General features: G+C 40.0%; 1 protein-coding gene across 2 annotated transcripts in view; it reads left to right on the forward strand.

Moving 5' to 3' along the window:
* Positions 1-14,009, forward strand: part of trappc9 (trafficking protein particle complex subunit 9) — a 217,169-nt gene that overhangs the window by 134,830 nt on the left and 68,330 nt on the right. For both annotated transcript variants that reach the window (XM_088010081.1, XM_088010082.1), the window contains one exon: positions 2,568-2,658. In XM_088010081.1, coding sequence (XP_087866207.1) covers positions 2,568-2,658 — 91 coding nt within the window. The remainder of the gene's footprint in view (positions 1-2,567; positions 2,659-14,009) is intronic.

Below are 14,009 nucleotides of genomic sequence, written 5' to 3' on the forward strand. Positions count from 1 at the left end.
TTGGCTTTCTGTCTTTTCCTCACTGGGCACATTGTACTCTCTCCTCAAAGGTTAATAGACACGGGTCCTTCATGCTTAACCTATTATTCCAAATGTCAGCTGTGTAAATGATCAGCGCTGTCCTTATCATCACACATTATCTGGGTAATTGCTCCCTGACAGTCGTATTTGTTTTGATGCAGTATTCATGCGTTGATAGCCCTCCCTGCGATCAGTTTAACAGTGTGTGTTTATTGCAGCGTATTAGTTTTATACTCGCGTCTTACTAACATATTGACATCTTTAATGGCTTCTATAAGTTAGCGAAGGGATTTGTGCTCTGCTGTGCAAATGACTAAAACTGTGTGCATATATCACAGCTGAAGCACCAAAAGCAAATCATTTCCCATAGTTAAATGTGAGGCATTGATGACTTCAAAAGCTGTGATATTCAGAGATCAAAGTGCTTTGGGCATATTTGTAGTTTATAGTGAGAATGGCAGAAATGTTGAGGTCTTTGATTATATCCTTATAAGCAGAGATGAGAAGTCAGTACTTGTGTTATGCATCAGGAATTTGTTCTCGGCTCTTCAGATTCATAGGACCCTCAGTTTTTCTCTCCTGATCTTATGCCATATTCTTGTATTACTCACTCACTGCTCTGAGTGAACCTGGATTACTCATCTATTAAGGTGACAAAGAAAAGATGGGCTACAAACTGAAACATGCTGCTAAAGTGACCCAATCCTGGCAAAGAACTGTATTTCAAAGTAAAAGTTTGAATACCAATAAAGCAACTGAAGACTTTAGCACATAAAGCAGGCAAAGCATTACTAAAAATGTTGTATATAGATGTGACTATAAACTTTATGATGGTGCTTCCTATTAGGTGGCTATGTTTCTTAAGGTCTCTTGCAAAAGTTTTCATTCCCCTTGAAATTGTTCACATATTCTGTCACATCACAAATACTAAGGCGATTACTTTCCTATGCAATGTTGCTCAATTGTCATCTCCGTTTAGGGCTCCATCTGGGATTTCTCCCATTGACTTGGGTTTCTCTGGTAGAATTTCAACCGGGCCAATCAGCAAACAGCAGGATGAATTGTGAACGATGATGTTGATTTCTGCACTGTTTCATATTCAGCTTGTAGTTTTAGCGATGACACAAAAGGAAGTGACTGAAGCTGTTCAGTTCGTGTCGGTCACATTTCCAAATATTAAATTAACATTATCAGCCTCCGGTTCAGCGTAGCACTTCTCTCTTTGCAGTGTGGGATGGTTGTTTGCAGCGCTCACAGTTTCTGGTAATTTTCATACAGGACTTTTTAAAGCTTTCTTTCAACAGTAGCTGACTTCTTCACAGTCATCCATAAGGTTCTAATTCTAAACACTGAAAGCCCCTTCGCTAGTAACCTGTTCTTCATCCCTAACCCGGTTTGTCTTCATTAACCTTTGAAGCCACCTCAGGCTCACGCCAGGTATTGTGCACAATTAATTTATGTAGCAGAATACATGTTTTGATTGGCCTGTCACTGGATGAGTGAAGGCAAGTTTATCTGAGCAAAATGACACCATCAGGCTTTCGATCAGATCCCCTGCACACTCACAGTCCTACCCAGAAAGTCAGGGAACAGCTGCCAGTGCAGACACACCCAACCTGTCTGGAACTGAACCATTAACCCGTAAGAGTGAGTTTGCAATGGAGAGGGGCTTTAGAGGACAAGTAGTCCTGTCAACAGATGATCCTCCCTGAGCTGTGGATCTCAGTGGCCCCTCCAGAGTTACCAAGGGGCTCGTTGTTGCTTCACCTGTAATCTGTGCCCAGCCTGTCAGTATACTTGAATAGACAACTCTTCATAGATTTGTGGTTGTTCCATACCTTGGATTAAAGACATACTTGAGTTTGGGATTTTGTTGTCTGCACTACCTCTGCTTTAAACATTTCCATAACGCTGACCTGTCAGCTGCGTTCCTTGGTCTTCATGATGCCGTTTGTTCTGCGATGTTCCCAAATAAACCTCTCCGGCTTTCACAGAACCGTTCTTTTTCACTAATTAAGTGACTTCCAAGGGCATTTGGAGCTACTGGATTGTATTTGGGCTGTCAGACTAGAATACAGTGGAATAAAACATAAATATATTTCATTGTCTTACCTTTGGGAATTTGGGTGCACATCTGTATTCAACCCCATTCTCTCATTCTTAACTTGCTGCTGGTACACCCAAACAATTATTTGGAAAACTTTGTGCCCTTTCCCTTCCACAACACAATTTTGTTGTGGCTTACATACAATCTCATTAAAATACATTTAGATTTGGGCTGAACAAGTTGGTGAAAAAGTTCTAGAGGTGGTAATACTTTTTCAAGACACTGTTTTTTACCTATGATAACTTTTCAGCATTAAATTAATCTTCTCAGGCTCAGAATGTGCAACATGAACATAAACTAAGTTTTGTAGATTTGTCACAATTTCCCTATTCTAACATAATGTGTTGTTTAAAAAAATCCAATAATTGTAGAGCTTTACTTGTTGTTAGTAATTTGGTAATTACTAACAAGTCATGCTCTTGTCCTTAACGCTAGCCACCCATCTCTGCAGCGGCATGGAGAGGCCAGCGTGGAGGGAGCCCTGAACCAGCTGGTCCTGGAGCACCTGCAGCTCGCTCCTCTGCAGTGGGGTAAGTCCCTCACAAATACGTCTGTGAAGTTATCAGCAGTGATTAACCACCAAGACTCCGGTCTCAACAAGTTGGACTAAGTCAAAATGTATTGTGGTGTTTGTGGAAAAATGAAAAAAAAAACAGGCAAATGTTCTGTGGCCGTTTCTTCACCTGTCAATTAGCAGCCAAGCCACCAGCGTCTCCAGCCATGTTTTTATCTGCATTTATAATTGGCTCCAGGCTATTTTGGAGAAGTGTAGACAGCAGCTTGGGGAATGTGTGAATCACGGAGGACTCACAGAAATTGTACAAGCCCTCTTTGGTCTCACCATCTGTGATCGTCGTCTCAAATCACTTTTGATTTATTGCGGGTGTTTGTTTTTTGAGATCGCCGTCCTTTCCTGGGTCACTGGCAGCATTTGGATTCGTCACCCGGGGCTGCCCTGCTTTAGCAAAAAAAAAAAAAAAGAAAAGCAATCTGCAAAATCAACAAATTGTGTGTGCAAATGGTAAGGTAGAAACACTGCTGGATCATGGTAAAACAGGCCGACAGGCTGTTGACTCAGAGTTCACCGGCCATAGCTTTGCTACGGCCTGCCAGATCTCTGGCGCCAGCAGGTTGGAGCATTTTGTAAAGTTTAGACCTGTGAGAAATGCTAAGCAAGAACATAATTTTAGATTGCTTAATAAATGCTTTTTAAAGTGGACAACATAATTACAAAGTGGACATTTTAAACAGTCTTTTACATTATTGGATTATAAATTGCATATATTAGCTCCTGTCTTAACTCTGAGATTATGGTTTTCGTGTCAAAATGATGATTGCTCACCCAAACTCGCTTTGCTAGGTTGGTCACCCACTACTCCTACTATTTTTCTTCAAAGGAAACTTAATCAAGATAAATGATTGGCGTACAGTGTTTGTGCATTATGTGGATTGACATGTTCTTTTGACGTAGTTTACTGTAATCCAACGTGACACCAAGCATAAACGTACTGAGTTGGACAGAGCTGAAGTTGGCTTCCAATTGGCACTACTAGATCCCTAAAGGATGATTCCACCTAATTTTCCACTACCTACCACGTCTTTACTTAGCTCTAGTTTAAAAACGTCAACGGTCAGACTCTTTAAACATGGTCTAGATTATTCAGCACTAAAACCGGAACATCATTAACCAGATCAGATAACCGGCTTCTGAATGGAAACAGCGACTGATTGGTGGGTGTTACATGGCGCTAAAAACTCGCCATAGAAAATGGCTAACTCTGAGACTTCTTTAGTCAGTAACAACTTCCACACATACAGACATAACCTGCTGTTAAAAACACCAGACCTCTTCGGGTTTCTGACCGGCCTGTCACTGATCAGGCCTTAAGCTGGAAATCATCCGATTTCGGTCACCATCTGACTTATCTGTACATCTCTACTAACATGTTATTTTATGATGCTGTTCTTTGTGATGTGTACCAGCTGGATGCAGGGATTTACAGCCAGTGTTGTTTAAGGAGGTCTGCAGAATGAGCTGTGCATTGAGTTATTGGGAATTGTTGATTTCAAGCCCATTAATTTGCTTCAGCCCGTTAGGATGTCTTTATCAGTGTTGCCAAAAGAGTCACCAACTCCATTATGGATACATTTGAATCATTAACCCAGTGTAAAAAATCTTTTGCCCAATTGGATGCTTTTAAAGCTGTCAATGCTGTGTAAGTCTTACTCTGACAGAGATCCTGTAAATCCTAATTCACCTTCTAGGAATTGAACTATAGTTTTCTGTAGCTTGTCTAAAGTTTACAACATTTTTCTTTCTAATTTGTCTCGTCTTGCCAAGACAAGACAATGGTTTGTCTCGTTCCAGTTCCATGGTTTGGATCGTTCCAGTTCTCTTTAAAGTGTAGAATTTAAAATGCTGCTGTTGGAACGTTTGAGTCTGATCACAGCAACTATTAAAAAGGTTTTTTCATCCCTTCTAAGAGTTTCAATGAATCTCTTTATCTTTTAAGGGCTTCATTGTCCATGTACTTGCTGGTCATTTCATCCCATCGCAATTTTGATCAGGGGTCATGATGTTTTATTTTCCTGTCCATGAAAAGCATCCACACTTAATGATGCTGCCAACACCAGGCTTCACTGTGGGAATAATGTGTTCAAGGTAATTCTATGTCCAGTATTAGTTTGTATGTAGTATTAGAAATGAAAGAATTCTTTTGTTTTTTCTTGGAGAACATTTTCAATTAAGTTCTGATTAAAGGCACATTGTAAGTTAATCAAGTGGATAATTATTCTTATAGAAATGTGATTCACAAAGACAAACCATGAATATAAAAACAATTAAAACGACAAAAAATACATAAAATGATATTTGAAAATGTGTGAAAGAACATAACGATAACAGACTAAAGCAGAACATGAAATGTTTGAAGATAATTAATAGATTACAAAAAATCTGGTAAAATGTTGTTTTTAAAATAATTTTATTGCTCAATCTCTTTGATCTGTGCTTAACTAATATTATTTCTCCATCCAGAGGTCATTAAGCATTTTTCTGATATTCAATAAAAATAATTATGATTACTGTGCTTGCAAAATAGCTTGGATAAAAAATTTTAATAATTAGACAAAAAAAGTAAAAAAAAAAAAGAAAATTACTTTAAAAAAGATATTCTATTGAACTGGTCAATCAGTGTTGTGTTTTAGGTCTATTAATTCTTATTGCTTCTGACAGAAGCTGCTCTGGGAGGCTGTGTCTACTCTTATATTAGAGCCATTTTAAAATCAAATCTGTCTACTAAATAATTTAAAGATCTTAAAAATAGGTATAACACGTGTTCCTTGGTATTGCTGGCCTGCTACAATTTTGCTTATAAACCATATTCCGAGGTAGACTTTTCATAACTATGTACCTAAAAATATCTAAGACTCAAGGTTGATTAGGGTGATATGAATACGTAAGTGTAGTTCTGAGGTCTCACATAAATTATGAACAAGGACACAGGGTGCCTTCTTCACACATGGGTTGAACATGAGCAATGCAGCAGTGCATGCTGTGATTTTTTTTTCCTAAAGGAAATCCAGTATTATGCTCAGATATATGAAGGTGCCAAGTCCATGGTAAATTTAGAAATTTAGAGCATCTTTTTTTCTTCTGAGACATATTTAGAGCTGGCTGCTTCAAGTCCTGTGGAAGGTTTGACACCATATCTACCACATATCTATCTTTATCTACCGGTCCGTCTGTCTACATACTAATAAATAACTTAGCTCTTGAAGAATGACCAGCTCTACCTAAGCATTGAGAACATTAGTCATAATAGTGCACATCCAGTCATCTATTCATCAAAAATAAAGATGAATCCCGGACGAGCCCCCGTTGTTCTTAAACCCTTAGCTGAATGCAAAGGTCAGTGACAAAAAGACCATAAATTTCACACAGAGAGTGTATTAGTTTAAACAGTATCACTTATTTTGCCAGGCCTAAAGCAGGACAGTTGACCATGCATATGTTTCATTATCATTTTAACATTTTGAAGTATGGTTTTTGTAGAGGAGGCCTGCTGCTGATAAAAAAATAACATTACTCAAATCAATGAAAGTGTTTAAAATTAAAAAAAAAGGGCAGGGAGGAAACGAATAACTTTTTTGAAGCAAAGTATTTGATGAGTAAAAGGCATGACTGCTTTCTCAGTCAGACATGTTTGTGCCTCGGGGTGGATTTAAAAGAAAGATGCTCTGACATCTCTGTCTGGGATCAGCCAATTATGCAGCATGAGAAACTTGATGCCTCCTGATTCGTCTCCGTAGAAACTCATATGAATATTTAATCCTGCAGCTTCCACTTACTTGGGAACATTGAAAGTGTCAGTCTATTTTATGGCTTTGTGTTTGTTTACAAGCTCATTATTATTCCAGACTCTGAGAAAACAAGAGGCCATTACTAAAAAAAATGATACCTTGGAGGGATCAGCTTATACTTACATCAGTGAGGCAGTAATAAATTAAGGTTGTGTGTGATGAAATTCTGTTCAGAGCTACAGATGAATAAGGGAATAATTTTTTTTAGTGACTTATCCTACTGGTCAGAGCATATTTTAGAATATACAGCATCACGTATGTGTTTTAGTTTTATGCAACTTCAACTAACTTGGAACAAACTGAAATTCTGTGCAAATGATTCAGTGTATTACTGACTCTCTACTCAGGGTCACAATCAGCCATCTTGGCTCAAATATTTACATACACCCTCACTCATTGAAGATGAAACTTCTCTCAACCACATTTTTATTTTTGACAGTCATTAAGCCATAATTCTAGATTGAAATGTGTTATAGTTTGACAGGTCCATTTAATTTGGTTGAATTCTTGGCACAAATCTGGTTGTGTGGCCAAGAAGAATAAATGTTTTGACACAACTGGCCAAAGAAACTTTTCTCCAGAAAGTATTTTGCTTCTCCATGTACGAGTTGATTTTGTTTATTTTGAACCAGGGGCTTCTTTCTTTAATCATTTGCTCATGTAAAAGTGGATTGACTCTGGGTTGGTTTTCTAGCACTTTCCTGTTTATCAGGTTGTTTCTTGGTTGCTTCTAACCAATTTTCTTTTAATTGAGAGTAACAATTGTACTCTTCTTACGGCTTATGATTTTACTATAATCTTTCTTACATCTCAAGATTTTTTAGTGTGGGTTTATACATGTGAAAAATCCTTTTGAATCTGGCATAAAAAATCAAGTTAAAGTTGATCATTGCTGTTAAAGTGGAGGCTCACATTGCTTTCCTATGTTGGGTTAAGGCAGTGGTTCCCAAACTTTTTCTTCTGTGCCCCCCCAGTGGTTTCCAAACATTTTCTGCGTTTTGCTGGTTTGCTGCCGTGATTCTAACACAAACCTACGTAGCTCCGCACAGCAGCAGCAGGTCTCCTTCACAGGTGGAAACCCAGCGCCAGCGTCGTAGTGCTCATGTTGCGTTTAAAGGCGGCTCGGAAAAACAGGTTACAACATGTTAACAACGGATTAAACAGTTTTAACTGCTGATAAAAGTGACAGAGGACACAGATATGGGAAGTGTGGAAGCCTCTACTGTATCAAATTGACAGGAATAACAGAGAGTTGACCATTCTAAGGTAAAAACCCAGCGCATACAGCGTTCATGTTTTGTTTTTGTTTTTTCATCCAGACGGCTTCCCGCGCCCCCCCTGCAATGACACGGCGCTCCCTCTAGGGGGCGCGCCCCACAGTTTGGGAACCTCTGGGTTAAGGTGTTCTAGAATGTTTAGCTAATATATGTGTAACTAATATTTAGGTCAAGTCTCTAAAGTGAGACTGGTTTGATCGCAGATGCGACTTAAGCCAAGTTCACAGCAGGCGAATGTGACCTAAATCCACTATTTTTCCCCAGATTATTTCACTTATAATGTGGCAAAAATGTCTTGTTATAAGTGAAATTGCCAAGGAAACAAGTATGTTTTCATCAATATTGAGGAATTATTCACTTAAAACAAGCTCCTATAGCTTATTTCAAGATCTTTCCATTAGAAACAAACCTGATTGGTAAGTTTTTATGGATTTCTTTTCAACTCTGAAATAATTCATCATATTAAAAATGGCTTGAAGGTTTGAGAATTAAAGCTTTTTAAACAATGGCCATTTTAATTGAGTTTATTTTTTATCTTTCATACACTGATATTAAACTGTTTAAAATGCAATTATCTCAGGCAGATAATTTGCTCCATCTCTCATACAGTCCTAAAGAAAAAAATCCCAACAGGTGTTACGGGTTGCCTTGTTTTCCTACCTGACATTGTGTAAATATCCCATTGATCGTGGCTCCTTAGCTGTCAGGTTGATTAAAGGCGAACTGCACCTCGTGATTGCAGTCGCTATGTCAGCTTAATGGAGTGTTGCTAGATAAACAGTCACCTGACGAATCAACACGTAGCTCTCTGTAGGTGTGACTCCCATCGGCGGGCTGAGGCAGAGCACGACGGCTGCTCCAGACAGGAAGTGCTTTCAGGCTGAGATTTAATTACTGAGAAAAACTGATTTCATGTTACAGAAAAGGCGAAAAGGTTATAACAGAAGTATCTAACTCTTGAAAAGAAAGGAGTCATTTTTGCACTTTTCCCTCAAGCTACATAAACCAAAAAGTTGGTTTATGTACCAATATCGCAGTTTGACAGAATCAGAATGATAAAACAAAAAGGCTAAATGTCTGTAAGCTTCCTTTTCACTCCTACATTTTACCATTTTCTTCCCTTAAACGATCATTAAATTATCGGTATTTTTGTTTCTTTGCAGTTGAGCATTTTCATTAATTAAGTAGATGAGACTAGCTAAAATCTATGTGTTTTTTTGTTTTGTTTTTTTTTTTCAGAAAATTTACATTTGTATTATATGACAGGAGTATTTGGACCACACTAAGAACATTAAAAATAAATAAAGATTATGATAATGAAGTCAAAGTAATATGAAAATGAAGTTGTAGCATTGCAAGAATAAAGTTATAAAATTACAAATTTATTCTAGTAATATTATTACTTAATTCTCGTAATTTTAAGAGTTTATCCTCGTAATTTAATTTTTAAAAATATCTTTTGTTTTCTTATTATGGCCCTAATGCTCTATCTTCACATTACACACTTTTTCCCCCGATTGCTCTTAACCATGAAAAACCTCCTGATATTGAAAACTTACTGAAGTCAAAACCAAACTTCCTTACAGTAGCCAATGGGTGCAAATTCTTTACCTCACTCACTGTTGCTACTCTGCGTTGTTGACCGCAGTAGAAGACCGTGTAACACACTGCGACGAACTGAGTGACCCTCCACAGGAGAGAGGCTTTTAGGTCAAAATAGTGACTGTGATTAAACTCCAGTAAGTCTTATTAACTCTTAGATTAATTTCGTTCATTAGCTTTGACAACCCTGCGTACATTTTCCTTTGGAAGCGCGAGCTGCTGTTGGTCCGTGGTGTCGTCTGCCTTTTTATGGCTGTACCAAAGCGACGAGGCTGAAAAAACAGTCGGCTTGGACGTGGACTTTGCTCCCACTTACCTCCCCAGGAACACATTTCAATGGAACACAAATTCAGCCATGAATGGAAAGACAAATGTTTAGCATGGGAGAGCGATGGAAAGAGAAGGGTGGAGGGAGAGTGGAGTGGTGGTGGTGGTGGGGAGCGGAGATAATTTAATAAGACAGCACTTCTGAAGCAACTCACACATTGTCTCCCCTTTCTGCTGTGCACACACACACACACAGATGGTCTTTCGGAGCGGTGTGTGTCACACACACGAGGGACACCTCACGTAATAATCCGCTTTTAAGCTCCTGTCAGGTGCTCGGTTGCTACGAGTACGGCAGGTTTGACAAACGATGCTGCCAGAGCGGCCCGGCCCGCCCAACGCTCAAGTCCTACGCCGGTGATGATGATTAGGAGCGCCGACCTGAGAGAGAGAGAGAGAGTGAGAGCGGGGCCGAGATGACAGAGAAGTGTTTCCACTGCACCTGTAGCTGGTGATATGTCACGTCGGTGGGCACATCACTTCCAGCTCCTCGTGCTGTTATCTGCACTGCAGTGATAGCACCTGTGGGAGATGATAGAAAGCCTTTCTACAGCCCAGCTCACTGCGGAGCCAGTCCGGTCCTCCACCAGGCTGCCGGGAAGGGAAAGCATCCATCAGCAGCTGCGCGCCTCCGTTATTTCTTACAGATACGACGAGGATGAATTAAAGCACTAGCTGTGTTTCCATTGACCGTATAATTGCACAATTTGACATTTCGAGAATTAATTTGCTTAATGGAAGCACGGCAATTTCGAAAAATAAAAGTTTTAGCACTACGATGTTTGCTTGTTTTTTCGCCATATTGAAATTGATATTTTTAGCAAAATTAATAAATAATTCAACTTTATTAAATATTGTTTTGGGTTTATTTCAAATGCAATGGACACGCAGATGGAAAACAAAGGGAGAGAGGGAGGCAAAAAGTTTAAAGGGTCAGAAGGAGAAACTCAGATGATGAAATTTTCTCTGAACATTACCGTTTCTTCATCAATGTCTATCTTATGAGGAAGGACAACATTTTACTACATCCCAGTCTGCTACTATACCTTTACCTCCAAAACTTAACAAATTTCCTTTTCTAGGGGAACATAGCCAAAGTCATACCCACACATGCAAACCCTACATCTCATTCCTCCCATCAGAATGCCAATAGGTGTAAATTTTCATCAACGTTCTGGCCCATAGAGCCAACCGGTGGGTGCTATGAAGTGTTCCGCCCTGATTTATCTGCTTGTTTTTCTGCACCGTCCTGAAGCTCTGTCCGTCAGCTGTCTGAACGGCGTCCTGTTGAAACCAGAGCGAGGTATGACGAGGCTCCCTCCATCTCTAAATCCTCTGATTGTGATTTACAGAGGCAGTGCTGACTCAGATTGGCTCAGTCGGTGCGTGGATGGAGACAAAGAAAGTTGCGTGTGTGTGACATGTGCGTTATCTTTAGGCAGTGTGGCACCGAGCCAATGCTTCAGAGCTACAGATCATCTATTCTCAGATGTTTTTAGTCTGTCGTTTAAGCCATTATGCGACCGATTTAAGGATTTCTACACATCGCTTCATGAATGATTAGCATAACAGACAACTGTTTAACAAAACACTATAAATATATTTATTCCACATTAGTGAAAGCGAGCATAAAAGGGTCGTTTGTTCTACTTTGGCTCAAATTACCAGTCTCATCCCCTCAACCTGGTGGCTTTAATGTGGAAATGAGACTACAGAGGAGAGCAACCCGCTCTGATTGCCTTTCTGGCCAGTTTCATTTTCTGCCTGGCCCCGTGTGAATGTAGAGTTAGCACATTTAACAGGCTTGGAGTGTCTGTTTATGGGGCATTTATCATGGCCACAGAACAATACGGACTGTCAATGCGTCAGTTTGGGCGAGCAGTGGAAATAAATCAGAACTCCCCCAGCCTGCCACAGATAGCACACTACATCTGCACCCATTCATTTAAACCTGAGGGATGGGAAACAGAAGTAGCAGAAAGATATAAAAGTTGTTCAAGTAGATTAAGGCGGGCGGGGGGACCTCAAACTGTTTTCTGGGTCTTCTCCACAACAGATTAACACAATGCTATGGTGTCTAAAATCAGGCAAGCATTGTCAGAGACTTCTAGTATTATTACACACGATATAAGTTTAAGAGTCCAGCAACTGCTTTAAAAGTGCACTAAACATAAGTTTTGAGTTTGTTTTTTTTTAGACTATAATGACTGGCCTGTGTGCATGGCGACTTTACTGGATGCTCTGAAATCCTGATGGAGACATCTGTTGTTAGATCCAAGTCGTGATAATTGGGGTTTTATGTTGGGGTTTTATGTTGTGGAATCACAACATAAAACCAATCAGCAACATTGGTTATAAGGATTTCCAACAGGTGATGGTTAATTCAATTCAATTCAGAAATACTTTGATCCCAAAGGGAAATTCAAGACGTGGTACCGGCCCTTTATTAGAACATACTTTGCAGGTGTTCCAAGTGTGCTGAGTCGGGCTGGAAACACATCAGAACACTCTGTCACTGATTGGATCAAGGATGTAGTCACTGGTTGCGTCACAGAATCACTTCCCTTACAATTATCCATCCCACCATTGATGAAAACATTTCCAGACTGTTTTGACTGTTTTGACTTGATGTCTGGAGACGTTTGACTCTTCTGTTTTGAGTCTGACAAAAACAACAGACTGAGCAGAATGTTCGTCATAGTTTCCATGTCCTCCATAAGTTGCATTGTGTTTGTTCTATGCTGTCGTCATAGAGCGCATAGCAGTCTTATGCTACTTTGTTTGTTTCCACTGTAAAAGCGGTCCTCAACCAACTCACTCCCCACCATTCCTGACCCCTGAATATGTAGGACGTGTCATGGTACGGCTGGGCGAAGCTACCGACGCTACACAACACAATCCATTAATCGGGACAGAAAAATTAGTGCTTCACATTGATCGTCTCGCGAGTCTGACTTGATGCTAGGCGTTTGGATTTCTGCCCAGTAACAACTCAACTGATTGTGGAAACTTTGCTAAATACGCCAGACCAAAAGATGGCACCAAGAACCGTACCGAGCCATGCTGTACCGCTCAGTGGAAACGAGGCTCCATTTCCATGTGTAAAAACAGATTAGTTGACATTTCTGAACACCAGCGATTCTAACCTCTGGTGCGAGTCTGGAGATATTGTTCAAGCCCCTGCCTCCTTAATTTAGATACTACGGAAATTACGAAATATTTTGGTACAACTGCGTCTTGATTTCTTTGTTACAATTTACTGTGTAAAGAAACTGACAAAACACACAGACAGTTCATTAAATGGTTTCAATTTTATTATCATACAGTGTAAGTAACACATATTTTATGAAAGCTAATCAGCAATTTATAATGCAGCTTTCATGAGTTGTATCCATGCCCGCCCTCTTTGCTGATGAAAACAGTTTCATTTGAAACCTGTAACCCAAGCCCTTCCCTTTCTTAATAGTTGCTTCCAGATGATTTTTCTCATTATCATGAAATCTGTTGGCAACGTTTAAACAAACCTGAGGCAACTGGAACCTAACGAGCTGCGGGACTTTCAGAGCAACTCCAGATCTCCCTAGTCCTCCCCGGTGACGACGTCTAGCTGACGCGCTCATGTGACGGTTGTGTCAGAGCAGCTTTTTTCTGAGTCCAGGTTAGAGGCATAACTCTCACACATCGGGCAGAGGCTGCCATTCTTCTTGACACTGCAGAGACGTGACAGAGCTCCGTTGAAGCAGAGGTCACTCCTCTGCGCCGTCTGTCGCTATTGATCCTCCTCAGCGATGCTCTGTTGCAACAGGTTCAGTCAGATCTTTTTCCCCAAATGATGGGAACCGCTTCTGTGCACTAATTTCAGCTGATAAATGGGATGACATGTATTTATCCCTCCCACCGGAAGCACAAAGTTGTATTCAGTTTGGTGTTTTGCCCTTTCTACTTGTCTCTCTCTCTCCTTCTTGCTGCCCAGGATTAGACTGAGCCTTTCTTTTAACTGCAGTAACTCACGTAGTCCCTCCTCTGGCCATAAATGCCAGCTAATGTGGTCTAATCTTTCTTTGGTTTTTGTTGCATTCACCTCAAAGTATAATAAAAATCATCGAGTTTTTATCAGGTTCTAAAATTATATAAACCTAACCTCCAGTTTACCAAGAAATAAAAAAAAGCACGACAGCTTCCAGACTGTCATTATTTATTATTTACTCACCTCAGAGAGCTGTGCGTGACAGACTGAGTACACTCTGGCTGCTTCCTGGAGATTCGACAGGGAATGTCGGATGATTAGGAGGAGGGAAGATTCAGTGGGGAGA

This window comes from Poecilia mexicana, unplaced genomic scaffold, assembly GCF_051168715.1.
Source record: "Poecilia mexicana isolate PSO_F unplaced genomic scaffold, ASM5116871v1 scaffold_11, whole genome shotgun sequence".
In the NCBI taxonomy this organism is placed as follows: domain Eukaryota; kingdom Metazoa; phylum Chordata; class Actinopteri; order Cyprinodontiformes; family Poeciliidae; genus Poecilia; species Poecilia mexicana.